The sequence below is a fragment of the Macrobrachium nipponense genome, chromosome 5 (genome assembly GCF_015104395.2).
Source record: "Macrobrachium nipponense isolate FS-2020 chromosome 5, ASM1510439v2, whole genome shotgun sequence".
Lineage (NCBI taxonomy): Eukaryota > Metazoa > Arthropoda > Malacostraca > Decapoda > Palaemonidae > Macrobrachium > Macrobrachium nipponense.
In genome coordinates this window covers 44,670,495-44,690,494 of record NC_061107.1, presented here as the reverse complement: position 1 = coordinate 44,690,494, position 20,000 = coordinate 44,670,495, and the positions used below count along the sequence as shown (strand labels likewise).

The 20,000-nt window shown below is 32.8% G+C and overlaps 1 protein-coding gene across 2 annotated transcripts in view; it reads left to right on the top strand.

The window, feature by feature from the left end:
* The window catches only part of LOC135215283 (putative neural-cadherin 2), a 653,807-nt gene that overhangs the window by 463,912 nt on the left and 169,895 nt on the right, over positions 1 to 20,000 (top strand). For both annotated transcript variants that reach the window (XM_064249829.1, XM_064249828.1), the window contains one exon: positions 13,806 to 13,934. In XM_064249829.1, the coding sequence (XP_064105899.1) occupies positions 13,806 to 13,934 (129 nt within the window). The remainder of the gene's footprint in view (positions 1 to 13,805; positions 13,935 to 20,000) is intronic.

Sequence of the window (20,000 nt, the reverse complement as noted above, 5' to 3'; positions counted from 1 at the left end):
TCCTATTTTGTCAATAATTTGAAACTTATCATCCAAGAATTCAAGGCTACAAATTCTAAGTGCTCAAAGATACATACCAGTAAATGTTGACATCTTAATTTGTTTAGCTTGGTTTGAATAAAAATGAATATAAGACAAATTATTTGTTGATTTCCTGTATACTTTAAAACAAAAATTGGTATTATTTTCTTGTAACTAAGACATCTAGAAATGGGATATCATTATTTTCTTCATATTCTATTATGAATCTTATAGAATGTACAAGATTATTAATTAATATTCAGGAAATCAGCTATATTTACATTGTTTCCCAAAACACATTAGAGATAGATTCCTTTGAATAAGCATAATATCAGAAATTTCACGAAGATATTAGAAAGAGGCGGTAAGAGGGGGTTTCCCATAAAGATGTCAAATATTTGTTTGTTCTTATGTGGATTTTATGATATATATATATATATACACACACACACACACACACACACACACACACACACACACACATATATATATATATATATATACAGTGGTCCCCCCGTATTCGCGGGGGATGCGTACCAGACCCCCCCGTGAATAGTTAGAACCCGCGAATGTTTGGAACCCCTATAAAAATGCTAAAAACAGCCTATTTTGTTAGTTAAAACTCAAGAAAAACCCACTAAAAATATTCCTACATGGTTTTTTTAATAGTTTTATCACAAAAAAGTGCATTTTATGATGAAATTCATCAAAAAAACAAGGAATTTGTGGATATTTATCTTAGAAAAATACCGCGAATGCGCAGATTTTCCGCGAATAATGCAGGGAAACGTTCCCGAGAGAAATCCGCGAATGTGTGAGTCCGCGAATCTGGAGAACGTGAATACAGGGGGTCCACTGTATATATCAATAGAAGGATCCACAGTAATATCCTTGTTTATCTAGATATAATATATTTATGGAAATATATACAAAGTTTAAAGCTTGCATCCATCCTCCTGTGGACTTGATCACTAAGCATATATATATATATATATATATATATATATACGTATATATATATATATATATATATATATATATATATATATATATATATATATATATATATATATATATATATAATATATATATATATATATATATATATAGCTAGTGATCAAGTCCACAGGAGGATGGATGCAAGCTTTAAACTTTGTATATATTTCCATAAATATTTTTATATCTAGATAAACAAGGATATTACTGTGGATCCTTCTATTGATATATATATATATATATATATATATATATATATATATATATATATATATATATATGTATATATATATATATATATATATATATATATATATATATATATATATATATGTGTGTGTGTGTGTGTGTGTGTGTGTGTGTGTGTGCGTGTGAGTTTGTGTATATCATAAAATCCACATATGAACAAATATTTGACATTTTTATGGGAAACCCCCTTTAAACCGCCTCTTTCTAATATCTTCGTGAAATTTTTGAGATTATGCTTATTCAAAGGAATCTATCTCTAATGTGTTTTGGGAAACAATGTAAATATAGCTGATTTCCTGAATATTAATTAATAATCTTGTACCTTCTATAAGATTCATAATAGAATATTAAGAAAATAATTATATCCCATTTCTAGATGTCTTAGTTACAAGAAATAATACCAATTTTTGTTTTAAAGTATACAGGAAATCAACAAATAATTTGTCTTATATTCATTTTTATTCAAACCAAGCTAAACAAATTAAGATGTCAACATTTACTGGTATGTATCTTTGAGCACTTAGAATTTGTAGCCTTGAATTCTTGGACGATAAGTTTCAAATTATTGACAAAATAGGAGATTCATTATGTTATCCTTCATATTTTTTGGAATAGTGTAAGAATAAGGCAAATAAGATATATTACAATCCAACCAGAGTCAATACATAACTTGAGAATATTCTCGGTCTACCTTTTCACCCGAATTTTATATCTGCAATACCAATGCTAAAAACTATTGATAATAATTTAGTATTTAGGTATAACTATACTTTAAGAAATATGTTAATTAAGAGTAGTCCGACCAATTCAAACAATATTGTATACAGTATCCCTTGTAAAGATTGTAATAAGATCTATGAAAAGAGAGATGTTCCCAACGCAAATATGCTTTTAAAGAGGCCCAACAAACAATGGCTTTTCAGATCATTTGCTTAAGACAGGCCATGCCATTAACTGGGATAAGTCATCAATGTGCAAGGCCAACGACTACCAGAAAAGAAATTTTCTGGAAACTGTATCCATCAAAGCCACGTCCACCATGAATTTTAATCTCTGGCCCGGATTATCTCTTGATCCTCTTTGCCTGTCTTTTCTGTTTGGAGAACATGCTGCTGAATCAAGAAACTGTAACTCTGCCCACCACTACTTAATTTTGTATATAAAGTTCTGTAAACCATGATTTTACTTATTGAAAACTTGAAAATGTAGAATATACTATGAAAGTACTTGTTCCAACTCCCGTCTTTCACTCGCCCTCTTATGTGGATTTTATGATATTCTCAAGCACGTGGGCATTCGTTCCACATTATACATACACACACCCACACACACACACACACACACACACACACACACACACACACACACACACACATATATATATATATATATATATATATATATATATATATATATATATATACACACACATATATACACACATATTAGTTTATCAACCCAGCGTTACACGGGAAAACTGTGAATGACAACCGATAAACTCTCTCTCTCTCTCTCTCTCTCTCTCTCTCTCTCTCTCTCTCCTTCTCTCTCTCCTCTCTCTCTCTCTCCTGTTAATATGGTTGCTTCAGTTACATTGCCCAGCATTTTTTATTTCATAGTTCACCGCTTCTCACCCCATTCCTATTAGGGGCTGAATTTGGTCACGCCCCTTCTTCCTATCAGGACTGAACTTAAACTTAAAGGGCATGAGGGGTGTCACTATTCATCTCAGCGACCTCAAAACTATTAATTAGACACTAAAATCAGTACTTTTTGCTTATTTTTAGATGTAACCACCTTAACACCCCCTCTCTACCGGGGCTGCACTTAGACTAAAGGGCATCGGAAGTGTCACTTCCCATCTCAGTGACCTGGAAGAATATATAAATATCTGTTGAATTTGGTTATTTTTACATATCATCCCCTTCCCACCCCTACTCACACCCCCTTAGGAAACATGTTGCATATTTTTTCCTGTGGAAATTGGAATCAAATATGAAAATAAAAATTACTAGATAGCTCAATTGATAATTGATTCGTAAGCAATCAGTCCTAAAGTCCTAAATCTTTCAGAGAGCAAAGATGGTTTTCGTTTGGAAGGTGGTATATTGAGTAATTTTTAAAATATTTTGTAATAATGTTAGTAATTTTTTGCATAGTTTTCCACCAGCATTGTTAAAACTAACGATAATATATGAGAGGGTCAGCTACATACAATACTAACTGTATTGTATTGTGTTTTGTTTACGAAACTGACCACTTTGCTGTAGAAGCACAATCGATTCTTTGTGATATCTTATGGGTAATTCGAGGGTAGTTAGAAAGAGAGTAATGCAACTCAGAAAAGACAAAACACTAAAATAAAGTTAATTTTACTTTATTCTTGGGGACTTCTCAACCATAGTACATCAATAGACGAAATATAAACAAGTCAGCACTCATCATAAACTAGTGTTTCTGTTTTTCCTTACGCATACAGTGGGATAATTGGTCTCTACAAAGTCACCAGTCGGAATCCAGGTGTACAATGAACTGAAATGTTAGAATCAAAGAAATTTCACATTTACTTCCGAAATAGAAATTTATAATTTAGTTATGTGGTCTCCTACACTAATTGATTTTGGTCAAGGTCAAGGTAGAGTAGGTCTTAAGACTAGGCCTAGGAAGGGTCTACCTAGCTGCCCAATTTCCCTTGTGTTATATCCCTAGTGCATAACGGCTTATACCCTCACGCAATAATATATCCCCCCGCCGCGGCCCCCCCCCCTTTCAAAGTCGTACGATTTGGGGGGTAAAATGGCTGCTGCTTCTAGCTAAAGTCAAATTTTGAATACTGGCGAGGTGAGGCTGGATAAAAACCGTAAAAATTTTTCATCTCTCCGATCATTTGATATTTCATTTATTTATTGACCTATTTTCACGAAATATTGAGATTGTTTCTTGAACAAGTTTTTTTTGTTATGTACGTTGGAAGGCGCATTTTTGCCTTAGTATTTGTATAATATTAGCATTGAATTATTAGCGATAAATTCCCGAAGGACATTTGTTAAACGTGATTGCTGTGGCAACTGCATTCAACTTTTAGAGTCTTCAATCTTTCTCATAATTTCCTTTTTCTAAGTGACTTCTTTCAGCTAATAACTCTCCGGTGATTGTCATTCTTGGTATTCTTTGTGACTGGACCAGTAACCGGTCGTGAACTTGGATTCTAACTGCTGGACCTATTCATCGTTATTACTCAGAAACTCGCATGTAGTACATTTCTTATAAAATAACGAATCTCAGTTCATTCACAAGGAATGGCAATTATCAGAGAGTTACTGACCAAATGCAACAACACAGACGAAGCAACTGCCAGAAACAAAGAAAAGACCCGTAGTATTATATTAATATGATTTATCTTCCTCTAATATAAAAATCTGAAATCTTTAACAAAACAAATAAAACAAGGCGTGGTCCGAACTTCAGCTTACTTAGTATATGCTTGCAAGATTTACCGCTCACTCATAAGTTGTAAACATTATATTTTTAACGTAACGTGGAGCGCCCTTCGTAATCAAACGCCTACTTATGAAGTGGTCTTCGTAATTAATACTCATACTTGTGAAGTGGTCTTTGTAATTAATACCCATACTTAGTAATACTCATAGTAACAACAATGATCAAATAAAAGGGACGCAAATTAATCACGTTCATTTATTCTTAGTTATGAGCGGAAACACAAAATAATTGAACAGAAACATGGCGTCTAAATTCAGGAGACCTAATACATTAAAACGTGCTAAAACCTATGGTCAAATTCAGTGTTGTATCACCAACGAAATCAAAATAAATAGGCTATGCTACATTTTATTAGAAATAGTTTTTCTATACTATTTAACATACGCATTATTTATTTGTTATATTTTGATTCCAACAAATAAATAAAATGTCGTATCCTCAAATCCCTTTTTCAGACCATTTTAGGCTCTTGAATAGGACTCTCCTAGCCACCAACAAGAACAACAACAGAAACAACTACAACAAAAAGTAGTTAGTAGGCTAATTCCACAAGTAAGCTATCATAAAGTAGAGATTAAGATAATTTTTATTTATAAAGGATGTCCACAGTTGGAGTTGTTATGCGCGCCGTAAATTGTAAGACTGGACTAGCAGAACACATCATTCCATGGTTACATTCGAATTCACATTGTTGGTTTGCTCTGCATTATAAACGCATTCCCATAATGATGTGTTCCAAATTAAAACTTTTACCGGATGCAGACCCGCAGATGTGGAAAAATGTATCACTTAATTTTATTTTTTCAGTAAAATTGTCAATTTGACTATGACCTTATATGTTGTCTAGGAAATTATCATCAGATAGAATAAAAAGAAAAAAGTAATTAGGCAAATTTGCAGAAAAAAATGACAGAGAATTTAAGTTTTTAAATTCATATGGACTTTGAATTATCAACTTTTTGTGTATCATAACTTTGGAGTGGGATCGTCCCCAAAGAAATCCGATTTCCTCAAAAGAATTCCCAGGAGAAAATTCTCTTTTGGAGTTTTAGGATTCGATCCTTCTTTCGCTGTATTTGACTTCAGAAAGTTTCTTATTCACTCACCAGGGAACGTAAGAATTATCTTCGACTTATGCATGCATACATATACCTCCCGGGATCACGTATTTTACGGAACTTAGTGATGCTGACCTCACCACGTTCAACCGATGGAAAGTATTTTATTAACGGCTGAAATGATAGAAGCATACTGTGCATGATAAGCTGGACTTGTTAGGACGCAAACACAGACAGGTTTAAATACACATACGCAATATATATATATATATATATATATATATATATAATATATATATATATATATATATATATATATATATATATATATATGTATTAAGTTAACCACATATTCCGAAAATATATTTTTCCCAAAGAATACTCGTATTTATTACAATTGAAACCAGCAGAACAAGATACCCTTCTTGTCCATATTATTTCATCTTTAAACTAAAAAGAACGTCAACTCTCACTTATATTAGATGGTCCTTTGGAATTAATGTATAATAACATAGATTTAGGATAAAACTAATGTGAAATAACCAGTCTTTATGAAAAAGTGGTGCACCTCATAAAGTGCAAACTTCATCAGATTTGAAGATGCCAAGATATCTTTCAGTTTTACTTTTGAACGAAGATCGATACTGGTAATATATAAACCGATGTTATTATACATTAATTCCAAAGGACCATCTAATATAAGTGAGAGTTGGCTTTCTTTTTAGTTTAAAGATAAAATAATATGGACAAGAAGGGTATCTTGTTCTTCTGGTTTCAATTGTAATAAATACGAGTATTCTTTGGGAAAATGCGTTTTCGGAATATGTGGCTTTAATGCACCCTTTCTGATTATACATGAAACCTTCCAAAACATTAATTAATTTTCCTGGCAACTATGAATGGTTTACATTTAAGTTCTGCAATTCAAAAAACTTGGCATTATAATGCTAAATGGCATCAAATGAACTGAGTAATTTATTTCATAATTACATATTATATATATTATTATATAATAATAATATATATATATATATATATTATGTAACGTTCAAAGAGCTTCTACAAAACATAAAAAAAATTTAATGAAGGCTTAAAAAGATAGAAAAGGAAAGTTTGGTTAATAAAATAAATTAAGCCAGGAGAGGTGTGCGTGTACGTCACTTAGGGGTAGGGGGAGGGGGGTGATGAAGTTACAATGATGGGGATACACTGGAAATATATATATACATGTATATATATATATTATATATATATATATATTATATATATATATATATATATATCCTTTTGTATTTTAGATAGAAACACTATGTCAAAATACGAAAGTATAGCATAATATACCAAGTGTATATGGAAACACCAAATAAGTAAGGAAATGAAAATGGGCCATTGATTTGTTTGTAATAAAATAGATTTAGGATAAAACTAATGTGAAATAACCAGTCTTTATGATAAAGTGGTGCACCTCATAAAGTGCAAACTTCATCAGATTTGAAGATGCCAAGATTTCTTTCAGTTTTACTTCTGAACGAAGGATCGATTTACTGGTAATATATAAAAAGCGATATTATTATACATTAATTCCCAGTGGACCATCTAATAACATAAGTGGAAGAGTTGGCGTTCTTTTTAGTTTAAAGATAAAATTAATATGGACAAGAAGGATATCTTGTTCTGATGGTTTCAATTGTAATAAATACAAGTATTCTTTGGAAAAATACGTTTTCGGAATATGTGGCTTTAATGCACCCTTTCTGATTATACATGATACCTTCCAAATATTAATTAGTTTCCTGGCAACTATGAAAGGTTTACATTTAAGTTCTGCAAATTCAAAAAAACTTGGCATTATAATGCTAAATGGCATCAAATGAACTGAGTAATTTATTTCATAATTACAGATGGAAGATATTAAGCTTACTGCGTCATGAAGATTCTGGTGAGGGGTGGAATAAAAGAAACATAGGTATGAACTTAAAGAAATATGAATTTTAATTCAAGGCGAGTTTGTCATAAGAAGCAAAACAATTGTGATATGAATTATCCGTTCCAGGAATAGTAAATAATGAGGCTAAAAGAAAGTTTCTTAGGGAGTCCATATCAATAGGTAGTTAAATTTAATAAAAGAGAGAGGTGATTGGAAAAGTCATGAAATTCATGATTGACTCGAAATACGAGGAATGTTGGATGATTTAAATTCAAAGGTTACTGACAAAGAAATTGATGGAATACAGATGATGGAAGTGCCAAGAGAGAATCAGATTAAGGAAAATGACAAATCTATTCTGAAAATGGTTCGAGTGTTGAACTGCATACTTTTGAAAAAGAAAGAAAAACTGGTGAGGGGAATTCCAATGTATTATTTGCGAGATCGAAAAATATTTTTCGGGTGAAATGGTGAGACAGTGAGTGGCTGCGGATGTATTTGGTGATTGCTGGCAGAAGTGGAAATAGATTATAAGGTAGTTTTAGAAGGTAAGGGTGGTTCAAAATAAGGCAATGAATACAAGTAGCTTGAACTTGTTTTCTAGTTATTAGAGATTAAGAAAATACTCATTTAATGAAATATATGACATAGATAACAATTAGAATGACAAAAACGGGGTTTATTAGTGGATATAAAGGTAAAGAATATAGTTTCAGAGAGGATTGGAAGAACTTGTGGGTATACATGTATACAAAAAAAGAATAGATAAAAAGATGTCTATGGTTAGTAATGAAATAAAAGGCATACTTTAAGTGAAAAAAGTAATTTTTTAAGTGATTTTACATAAGATAAAGAATTTAATTTATAGAAAAAAATAGGAATTGGACTAAGACTGCCAGGTACAAAGTAAAATGTGAAATGAACTTAGTGCTTAGTGCTTGATATGGAAAGTTAGTGCCAGAGGAAACTAACTGGAGAAAGAAAGTTCACATAGAAAAGGAGGCATGTAGTATAATATGCAAATGAAGATGATTGTCTGAAGGGAATGCTGCTCATTATCAATTAAATGAAATATTTTGAAGAAATGCAGATAGAAAGATCGGTGAGAAGTACAATTGATTAATTAGAAGTGGACATGGTTAATGAAAAGTGGAGAACGGCGTTGGAAATGACTGTTGGGGATATAAAAAGAAGAACCTGTAGATAATAAAAGTGGTGGCCTGAAGTATTGAATTTACAAATGAGGGGTTACTTGCAATGGTGATAGTATAATTTAGTAGTAATACAGGGTATGTATAGTTTACAAGGATAAGGGGAAAGCGGTCAAAGGAAGAAGGGAGATATAATTGTGATTGTGTGTAATTCAAAATCATATAGTGTTGTCTAAAACTTTAAAGAGGCCAAACATTATTTAAACATTATGTAGAGCAGAGAGTACAGCAAATAAAATAAAGAGTGATAACCAGAAGCAGATTACGTTTAAATAGGGTAGTACATATTCTTTTAACCAATTTTGTTTTTAAAGTTCTAAACAAATAAAGGAACAAAGTTTTAAGTAGCACAATTGAACGTTTAAAAAATGAAATCAATACAAAAATAATAATTTTCGCATATAATCCTCAATTTAATACATATTTTACTTTACCTAGTGTTACTTAGAGAACATACGTTATCTGCCCTAAAAATCTAATATCTGCAAGGAAAATAAATTAAAAATTACACATCTGTGGTGGCTATTCACGATCTCAATAATGGAAGATGAAAGAGCTATATAATTCAAATGTCAAGATCAGCATGACGTTTGCAAAAGTGCTAGAAGCAACAGTCAGTGTTTCAGGAAGCAAAAGTTCCTGATTTACTTGTCAGTTCTCCTCTATGAAGGCGACGTTTTATGCTGAATGTTGTACGTCAATGTGAGACGAAAAATTCGAAGATATATAAAAGAGTTACAAGTTAATTATTACCACTGTACAAAACAATGACAGGGAGAGAAATGACATGACTTTATAGTGATAGTGATATATGAAAATATGTATTAAATAATAATTGGACATTCATACAATAACATTATACTGTGGGCATTCAAATTAAAAACAAAATGTTTAATTTTATACGGCTAAAATAAACTTTCCTTTTCCAATCTAAATAACTTTGATAAATCATGGAATTCAGAACCATAACCACTTGTATCCATCTGAGTTTTCATTACATTTGCGAACATGAGATCGCTCTGGTACGCTGATCCATTATTTATGTAATGGATTATTACCATCGTTTGTTAATCCCTCTGATGGAAATGAGCTCTTTCGCGAATAGTTATTATTATAACTCACTTTAACGATGCGCTCTAAAGAATTATATCTGTCGAATGCCGTAACAACATATCAGAAAATCCAGTCATCAGCAGGAGAGCGAAGAGGATAATTCGTTTCAATCACCACAGTTATCTGGCCAATTTACGTCTATTTTGAAAGTTATAATACCATGAAAGTTTAAAAATAAATTATTTTGCATTAGGGTAATAATTGCTTAATATTAAATATAGTTAAAATGATGATGTTTCATCACCAATTTAATTAAAATAATTGAGAATTGAACGTAAACCTTCATATCCAGCTGCAATGTTTGTATGTATCCGTGTTTGTAGAATATCTCAACATAAATTATCAAAACGGAAGCCTAAGTTTGCCATTCCCATCCAATGCTACTTCTGCTTGGAGAGAGAGAGAGAGAGAGAGAGAGAGAGAGAGAGAGAGAACTAGCTGTCTGAGTATGGTAATTAAATTGGCGAACCGGCGAGTGTAAAATTAGGTGAATGTCACCGGTACCGGAACTGCAGATAATAGAAAACTGAAAAATATCGTCGGGTTTTTGTATATTTTGCTCTGCTCAGAAGAAGAAAAATAAACGGGAATCTGTATAAGGATTTGTATATTTCTCTGTTGACCTTATTCCCAAAATAGTTACATTGGCTCTTGGCGGATTTTAAAGCTAAAAAAATATGTCGAAATTCTGGTCAAGATCTTTGTGATTGGTATTGAAACTAAAGTCACAAATTCGATTCAATCCAAATTGATTCTGATGTTATATTAAGAATAACATTCTGTGCACGTTTCCGGTCGTAACTGAAGCTCCATGGTTCATTACCCACCGCAAAATGGAGATGTAACTACGATCATAAAAATGAAACTAGCACAAGAGAGGTAGCCTTCGATGATCTCTCTTAGCCAAGGACTTCTCAAATGGATATACGTTCTCATAATGGGAACTGATGTATGGAGAAACTTGGTTTATTCATCTGGTTAATTTACATGGCTAAACATTTAATATTTAATGTACATTCTGAAGCGGCATAAAAAAAATAATTACTTTGTTCATTATTTTGCCAACAGTGAAGTTTTTTATATTAATGAATACATTTTTCTTTAAAAAAAGTATGATTATCTGCATCATCGGCTTTAGCTAAAAATCCATGAGTTATAACATGAAACAGAATTCTATCAAATAAAGGTTGCTATAAAAACACGATAGAGGGCAGATTTCACAGCAGTGCATTGTGGAAACGTCTCTTTCCCTCAGCTGACAGGTATTAAAGGAAGAGATACAGATCAGTAGCATTTATACTTTATACAACTAAAGAAATGTTCCAGAAATCAGCCGCTACGTCATTCCTGTAGGCAGCTTCTTAGTCTTGTTACTGTTGCTGTAGGAAGATTTTATCAGTCAAGATCTTTGTTTAATCAGTGCTGGTTGAACCATCTGGCTTTTGAACCGACAACTACTGCTATAAGTTATACGCGACGTATTCCAATTTATTTGATGATTATGATTATTAATGTGTTTAATGATAGCTGAGCTCTGTTGTCCATATCGTAATGAGCGTTTGTGTTGTGTTAGTCTTGGGGAGAGTGATTCGCCTCTAAATCCAATGTAGGATTTGTCACAGCCAAGGCAAGGGATTTCGTATGCTCCTGTAATCTTTGGGAACTGGTTTTTGTTGGATGTCAATTAGGCATTTAGCTGGAGTATTTGGGTGTATAAACACAAAATAGTTAAGATTTCCAAGCGTCTGTGTCACTGACCTAATCCTGTTCAATTGTGGCATTTTCATGGAAAAAATCCAAGCTTCTTCCAACCTAAAACGTAAATTCTTCGAATCCTGATCAGGGTAAGAAATCTTAACTCCTTTGTGTGTTATTCTTAAGATATAGTGAACTGGACGTTAAAGGATTAACGTTTGATATACGAAAAATTAGATCATGTGCATTAACGTTTATTTGATGAAGGTAATGCCCATTGAAACTAGCATGTTTATGTAAACTTGTAAGGTACGTGAGATGAAATGAAATGGGATGGAATATGAAATTTAGGCCCAAGGCCTAGCGCTGGAACCTCTGGTGTCATTTAGCGATGTAAGGAAATTGAGAGTAAAAAGCTCTAAAAGTGTAACAGGAAGGAAACTTCAGTTTCACTTTAAAAAAATTGTTAAGAGAGGGTGGAAAGAACGATGTTAGAAATAGAATATGAACGGAGGTACAATAAAAAGGAATAAACGGGCTACCACCCTATTCGGTAGTATGTGGTTTTCACTACAAGTATCCTTTCCGAATAAAATTCAAGCACAATTGATATATAGGATTCATGTATCAAAACTGTTATATTTTCCATTATATTAGAAGCACAACTACAGTATAAAATGGAATGCATAGTATATTGCTCTTAGAAGTACTTAATGGAGCTTTAATCTGTTACTCATTTTTTTATTTGTCTTAGCCGGGACATAATGAGCTCTGTAAATACCAATTGCCGACTGTTTACAAATTCCTTGCTTGAATAGTTTTGCTTACCATTAAACTATTATTGTGTGAACAGATATAGAGAAACTAAATCAACCAGGCATTTTTTCATCCTTATAATATATAACTACTGTATACAATGTGCATACCTCTATTTGTCGGGGAACTTTTCTTTATAATAAATCATAAGATATTCAGTGCGCTTACTTTAGCACTAGTAATCTATGGCCACATTTTGGTCTCATTTAGGTAATGCTTTTTAATGGATACTTTCATATAGTCTACATGAATGAACACTAAAGATCACTTTTACTAGAAGAAGAGGTAACTCCTTGAACTTTATATTTGCTTTTAATTATTCCTTTGAATTGAATACAGTATACGTTCATTGGTTTTCACATTCGACAGGCCAATCCCCTCTCTCTGTTCGTTGTAATATAAAAATCAAACCTTGTTCTTATTGTATTGCATACTATAAAGTGCATTAATATTATTATTCATAAACAAAGAATACTGTTAATTGCGTAATTATTACATACTTAACAAAGGGGAGGCAATTGATTTCCTATTAGAGTAACTGAGTGAAGCATCATGGAATCTTCCAGAGAAGCATGAAAACAATATTGATTGACATTAATAAATCGTACTGATGGTACGATATACCAGCAGGATTCCTTGTTACATGCACCGGCCCAGAGGATTGAATCTTTCATCCATTTGTTATTTTAATGAATGGGCGAAATGTTACTCTCGCTGAGGAAATGGTAAATATCTTCCTGAATAAAAAGTCTTGAACGTGAGCGCGTAAAATGTCAGGGGCTAATTAGGTTAGATTTGCTTTACCATTGTGACAGTATATTTACTATTTTGAGATGTTTCTGTAAAATTCATTCTCGAATTTCAGAATAATTGACCTAGCATTCAAAACGATTAAGTAATCAAATTGTATTTCACCATACATTTCTTTTTTCAGGGAAACTCCCGTGATAATGTAGTAAAAAGATTATTTTTTTCTGATATCTCAACTTTAGAAGGTTTGCTCTGACGACCTGCCACTAAAAATGGTTGTTTACTCAGTACCAAAATTCAAACGAGCCCACTTTTACATAGGTGTTGAAATTCCTCCATCAGGAAATAAATAGCACTTTTGTTTTCAAATGATTCTTCAATTTATAGCGAGAAGTTTCTTCAATATTAAGATACCTGAAATAAAGTTTTATTTAAAATAATTAAAATAATGATAACTGTTCTTTGCAGCTACGAGGCTACTGTCTGGTTCTGGGAGATCCATGATCGAGTTTTCGCAAAACCGTTACTGCGCAGTCGTCAGAGAGGACGCACCCCCTTCCTCTGACGTCATCAAGGTCGTCGCCAATCACAAAGAAGGTCAGTTCATGAATAGCCTCTTACTCTGTTTGCTGAAGCCCATAAACTTCCCAATGATGACTCATAGAAAATGAACATGCATTTCGGTACTTTCGTGATGAGGGAAATGGTCATGTTTTATAGGAAAATATGCTTAGATATAAGTTAAAACGAGAGAGAGAGAGAGAGAGAGAGAGAGAGAGAGAGAGAGAGAGAGAGAGAGAGAGAGAGATTACTGGAATAGCTTATTACCAAATGCCAGGGGTAAATTATAATTAGCCTCATTTAATGAATTTTTTTTCTTTGGATCTTCTTTTGATATTGTCAAGCTCAATTATTGTTAAAATTTAGCTTTATTCAGGTTTACACCTGACAACAGTCGGTATCAGGAACTCATTCCTCAAGAAGGCAACATCAGGATATCACGGATACAAAAGAAGCAGTAGGAGAGAGAGAGAGAGAGAGAGAGAGAGAGAGAGAGAGAGAGAGAGAGAGAGAGAGTTGGGCTAGTGGAAGAAAGCGAAGAAGGGTAGAGAGAAAGACAAAGTAAAATCTGACTTTCAGATGAGAAAAAATAAAACCCAGATTGTTACTATTAAGGCTTGGCTGTCTTTTTGTCTGAATGAAGTAATGGTCTCGAATATATATCTAAAACCTAGAGCTATCTACTACATACTGTACATTCAACTACCCTTTCCTCTGTTAACCAAGAAAATCTGAGGGTAAAATTTGCTTTCAGAGGGTACTCTAACTTCCATCTGTGTGTGTGTGCGTGTGTGTGTGTAAGTAGGTAGAATTATACCTAGAAAACCAAACACCCTTTAACAGATTTTCATAACATAAATTTTACCTGTGAATGAAATTAAACATTTTTCTGGGGAGCTTCAGCTACGACAGAAGACTCCATTGATCAAAATTCATTATGAAATTAGTTCCACAGATACTGAAATAACTCGATGATATGCAAGTCCAGTTAAAGATATATTGGGGAGTAAAATGTTTTAAATTGCATATTCTGATGAATCTGTAAAACTATACACATTGGATACCAAGTAAGTTTACCAAAGATTAACTTTTAAGATACACTTTGGAAACCAAATCATATAAACTGATGTACAATAAATGGAAAATCATAGACGGCGGTATTAATGATCTATCGGTGTGAGTTTTCTAATGAAGAATATAATTAAAATAAAATTGTCATCTCTTTCACGTGATTGTCATAGATAAAAATATTTTATGTTTCAAAAATAAAAATGCCTATAATAATTGCTATCCTGTTTCCATTTTTAATCATTATTAGTAAAATAATTAGTAAACCTGCAAAACAAGGCTATAATAAGGTGTATAAAAATTGTAGATAAAGCCAGTGTTGGAACTATGTCATTATGGGTCCTGGCCCAAATTATTTGAGTGGCCTCTATCATGAAAAGCAATATTAATTGTCACACACATTTATATGATTTACAGGTGTATGTATATTTACCTGTATATATGCAACTATATTGTAGTTAAAACACACATATTTATATATGATATAATTATATAATATATATATATATATATATATAATATATATTATATATATTATATATACATGTACACACACACCATATATATATAATATATATATATATATATTATATATATATTATATATATATATATATATATATATAAATATATACAGTATATATATATTACATATCTATAGTATATAGAAGATATATATATATATATATATATGTTATTTATTATATAATATTAATATTATATAATATATACATATATGCTATATATATATATAATATTATATATTTTATGTATATATTTATATTTTTATTTTTGAATGTATATATATGGTGTAAATAATTGTGTATGTGTGTGCGTGTGAAAATGCTAAAAACTTACTAAATATTAGAAGTCACGTATTCATCATGATCATTTTATGATTACTATTAGTATTATTATTATATAACTTTTATTCTTATCTATACTATAGTACCATCATTATCATTATTACAACTATTATTAGTATTGTTATCATTATTATTAGTAGTACTATTACTACTAGTACTACTAATAATAAAAATACTAATAATAGTTGTAATAATTATAATGTTGATACTATAGCATGGATAAGAATAAAAACTATCATTAGGATCATCATTTATATTTTCACTATTTTTGTTACCTAAACATATTTACAAATATACTACCAAATCAATCTTCTATGACATTATGAAGGCCCCAGATGGACCCCCAATTACAGGGGGCCCTGGTGCATTGCACCTCCTGCACCCCCATTAGTTCCGCCACTAGACCAAGCACCGAACCACCGATGCCTTCGCACTCTCTAGACATTCCAGTTTTGGGAAAAAAACTCAGATATTAACACAGTAACATAACTGAATTTCTTCCCCGTGTTATAATGCAAAATATAAGAAACCAGCAGACACTTATCCTGGTGCTGAACACCAACGAAAGAGAGAGAGAGAGAGAGAGAGAGAGAGAGAGAGAGAGAGAGAGAGAGAGAGATCAGCCATCATCTTACCTGAGCCGGTCATCTTACCTGAGCCGGATAGCATTCCAGTCACACCACTATGGTATTATACGAAAGCCAACCACCTCCTAACCCCTCTCTCCAGTCCACCGTATCGAGTTGGCCAAGAAGAATGCAATGCCGCCAGAACATGACTCAACAGGTTCAACACTCGGCCAATCAAAATTCACCGTCACAGTTTTTGTGAAACTATGAGCAGAGTGGCGGGTTGATGGTGGCGAGTGTATTTTGATATATGATGATAACTATGTTACCAAAAAACACTTTATTCACTCTTCAATTTATTTACTGATTCGAAGATATTAACATAAGTATATCAGCCAGGTAAATGAAGACATACTGACTCGACAATCATGTGGGACTCGTTACTGATGTTATGAAATGCCTATAACATAATCGAGTTCATCCAAACTAACCTTTCCAAAGTTTAAGTGACATTCAGGAGTATATTATATTTGCTTATTCAGTTTTTGCTCCCATTATGCTCGGGTTTTGACAAGAAATATGGACATGAAATTATGAAAGGTTTCATAAATGCGAGATGGGGTTCGTTGAAGAGTCTAATTATGATTGTGGATTTTTTTATATAAAGTATCTCATAGCAGGGAATTTACCAGCTATAATACTATTCTTCATTCCTTCTGACGCTTTTATTGCAGAATTATTCGAGTAGAGTAATTATCTTGAAGCCAGATCTGCGTTGCACGTACTACATGAGATTAAGATTTATGCATTTGTCCCTCACTCACCCTCTGGATTTTTTAACTACTTATTCAGGCCCCTGCATCGTCATTACTATTCTGAAAATCCTATTTCGTCGTAGAGGAAGACTATTTATTTGAAATATCAACACATCCATATCTAATTTTAATTAACAGGAAAACTGAAGTAAGAGAATTAACAGAGTAATTGCCCTAATTTGGGTGTCTGTCTGTAATCTTGTTAGAGCTTTTGTTGCGTCCAGTAAACGTAATGAAAACATATATGATTTATGAATATATTGATTTGGTTAGCTTATGAAATAGATAGGTTTACCCACCATCCCGCAAAAAAAAAAATAATCCATATTGGCTAACGAATTAATTATTGCATGGTGAAAGTGCACATTGATGAAGCCATTGTATTTCACAGATACTGGACCTCTATTCATGCTTCTGATTTATTGATAATTCTTTCTAGTATTTGAATTTCATTTTAATGAATCAAACAAATACAAAAAGATATCTTATATTTATATTTTTTTTCGTCTGGTTGGACGAGGATATTTCTGAAGATTCTTCTTGAAATCTTAGATGGTGTTTTTTCTGTTCCCTTTTGGATCGTCAGAACTATCACAAAGTGACCGTCAAACCAGTGTCAGTGAACCTCATCGTTATAAATGTAAAGGTAATTTGATTTTTTTTCTGTCAATTTTCGTAAAATATTTGAGGAATCATAAAAGTGGATTCGTCAATGACTGGCAAAAGCCTCAACGTAACACGGGATAGTTCTACTCCATCTCTACCAAATGTCTAATTAGGACAGATGTATGTGTATGCATCAACTGCGAAGATTTCATGTTCTCCGTCATAGCGTAGCGTAATGATTAAAGAGTGAGACATTTCCCCCTCCGACATGAGAATGAAGCAGGGATGGTAACGAGAAAAATTCTGATTTGCGGAAGGAATCCGAAGGAAAATGATTTCTTAAAATAACAGTGTACTCTGAAGCTAAGTGTTCATTACACCGGCGTTGTGGTTCAATCGATCTTGGCGAATGCAATTCATCATCGTCATCATTGATTGTAAGTCACTGTCACGCAGAGGTTTGTGTTATGTTGTGTCTTTCTTGTGCTTTGTTTTCTCCAACTCTTCCCACATTCCTCACCTTCCTTTGTATAGTTCTTGTGCAGTAAGTCTGGGTCTTCAACTATTCTGTACTATTCTCTCAGAGGACGTGCAAAGAACATGTCCGAGACGCCCCAATCGCTTTTACAGAGTTGTCTCAATTATATATTAAACATCTGTAATTTCTGTTATGACATATTTGTTCACGCTCTTCTGCCATCTGACCCATAATATTTTTCTTAAAACATTATTTAAGAAAAAAAAACATACACAATCTTTCAGTTATAAATCCTTTGTCATACCATGATTTATACCAGTAGAATAATACAAATGTCATTAGAATTTCATGTATATTCTTATTTTTGTACGCAGGTAATTCTATTTAATTTCGAAGCCTTATTCAATCTGCCTAATGTTTTCCGCCTATCTCAGCCTTTCTTTAAATTCCAATTTTTAAGATCCTCTCCTCTGAATGTCATTGTTCTAAAATATTTAAAAGGTTCAGCCTCATTAATAATGTCGCTATCTACTATTATTTCATCCTTCCAAATGTGAATCAGTATATATTATCCTTCTTCCGATTTCTTCTGGCATCAAAATTCTAACCTCAAACCAAGAGAAACAACCTACCTTCAAAGTTACCATCGTCACCGCTGTTCATCGAATCGTCCAGTGAATAGTTGCTCCCATGCTGTTATTCTCATGTCATAGTTTAAATATAACTAAGGCTGCACGAAACTCGTGTTCTACCAAAATACAAGTATTTTCCTAAACTTAACATGGCAAGAAAAAAAAAATACAGAAGAGGAGGGCAAAGACTATCCTAAACTTCTAGAAAATTAGTAAATGAAAACTCAGTCTCTTAGACTGGCAAATACATTCTGAAATGATTCTTTTGAGTGCTCCCAGTAAACATTATCACAAGTCTGTCATGATCGAAGTCATAGTACATGTCGAAAATTCCCTTATCACGTTACCTATAACAAATCCATCTGAGGGAAAAACTAAGGTCACTTTTTAGAAAAAATATAGCATGAAGACATAAATGCGTAAATGGGAGAACTCATCAGCCAACGTATGTCAAACATGGTAAAAACAAAGACAGTACATAGGGAAAGATGCTCATTAATGAAATGTCAAATAAAACCAACAGAGTACACAATTCAATCAGTGTTCAATCGGGCACTTCAATATGAAGAGATCACTCTCTCACCTTTACTGACAAAGTTTAGCGCCGTCCCCAGGCAGTATGTTTGTTCCCCAATCCAAATTATTACCAGAATAATCCATCTGTACTCGGGATGCCATACTCATTTGCATACTCATTATTCTAGAACATTGTTTCGCCCCTCGTTGTGACGTAGAAGTCCCATGACATGATCCAGGCCAACAGAGTCAACACTTGCGTCTATGCGAGCTACCCAGACTTCCCAAGACCCAAATTTACCTTTCCATTCTTCGCGAGAGATACGAGTGTTCATGCCGCCGCAAGATTTCTTAAACACACCAACACTGTCAGACATTCCATCAGGTATCATATGACATACATTACAGTGCTCCATATATTTTCTACTAATTGCTCTATAGAAACTGTCAACGCACACATACACGCGTATATAGCATGTCACTACAAAACCTTGAGATCTAACTTCAAAGACATATGAAGAAATCATGATGTCCGGTAGCGGAAAACGAACCC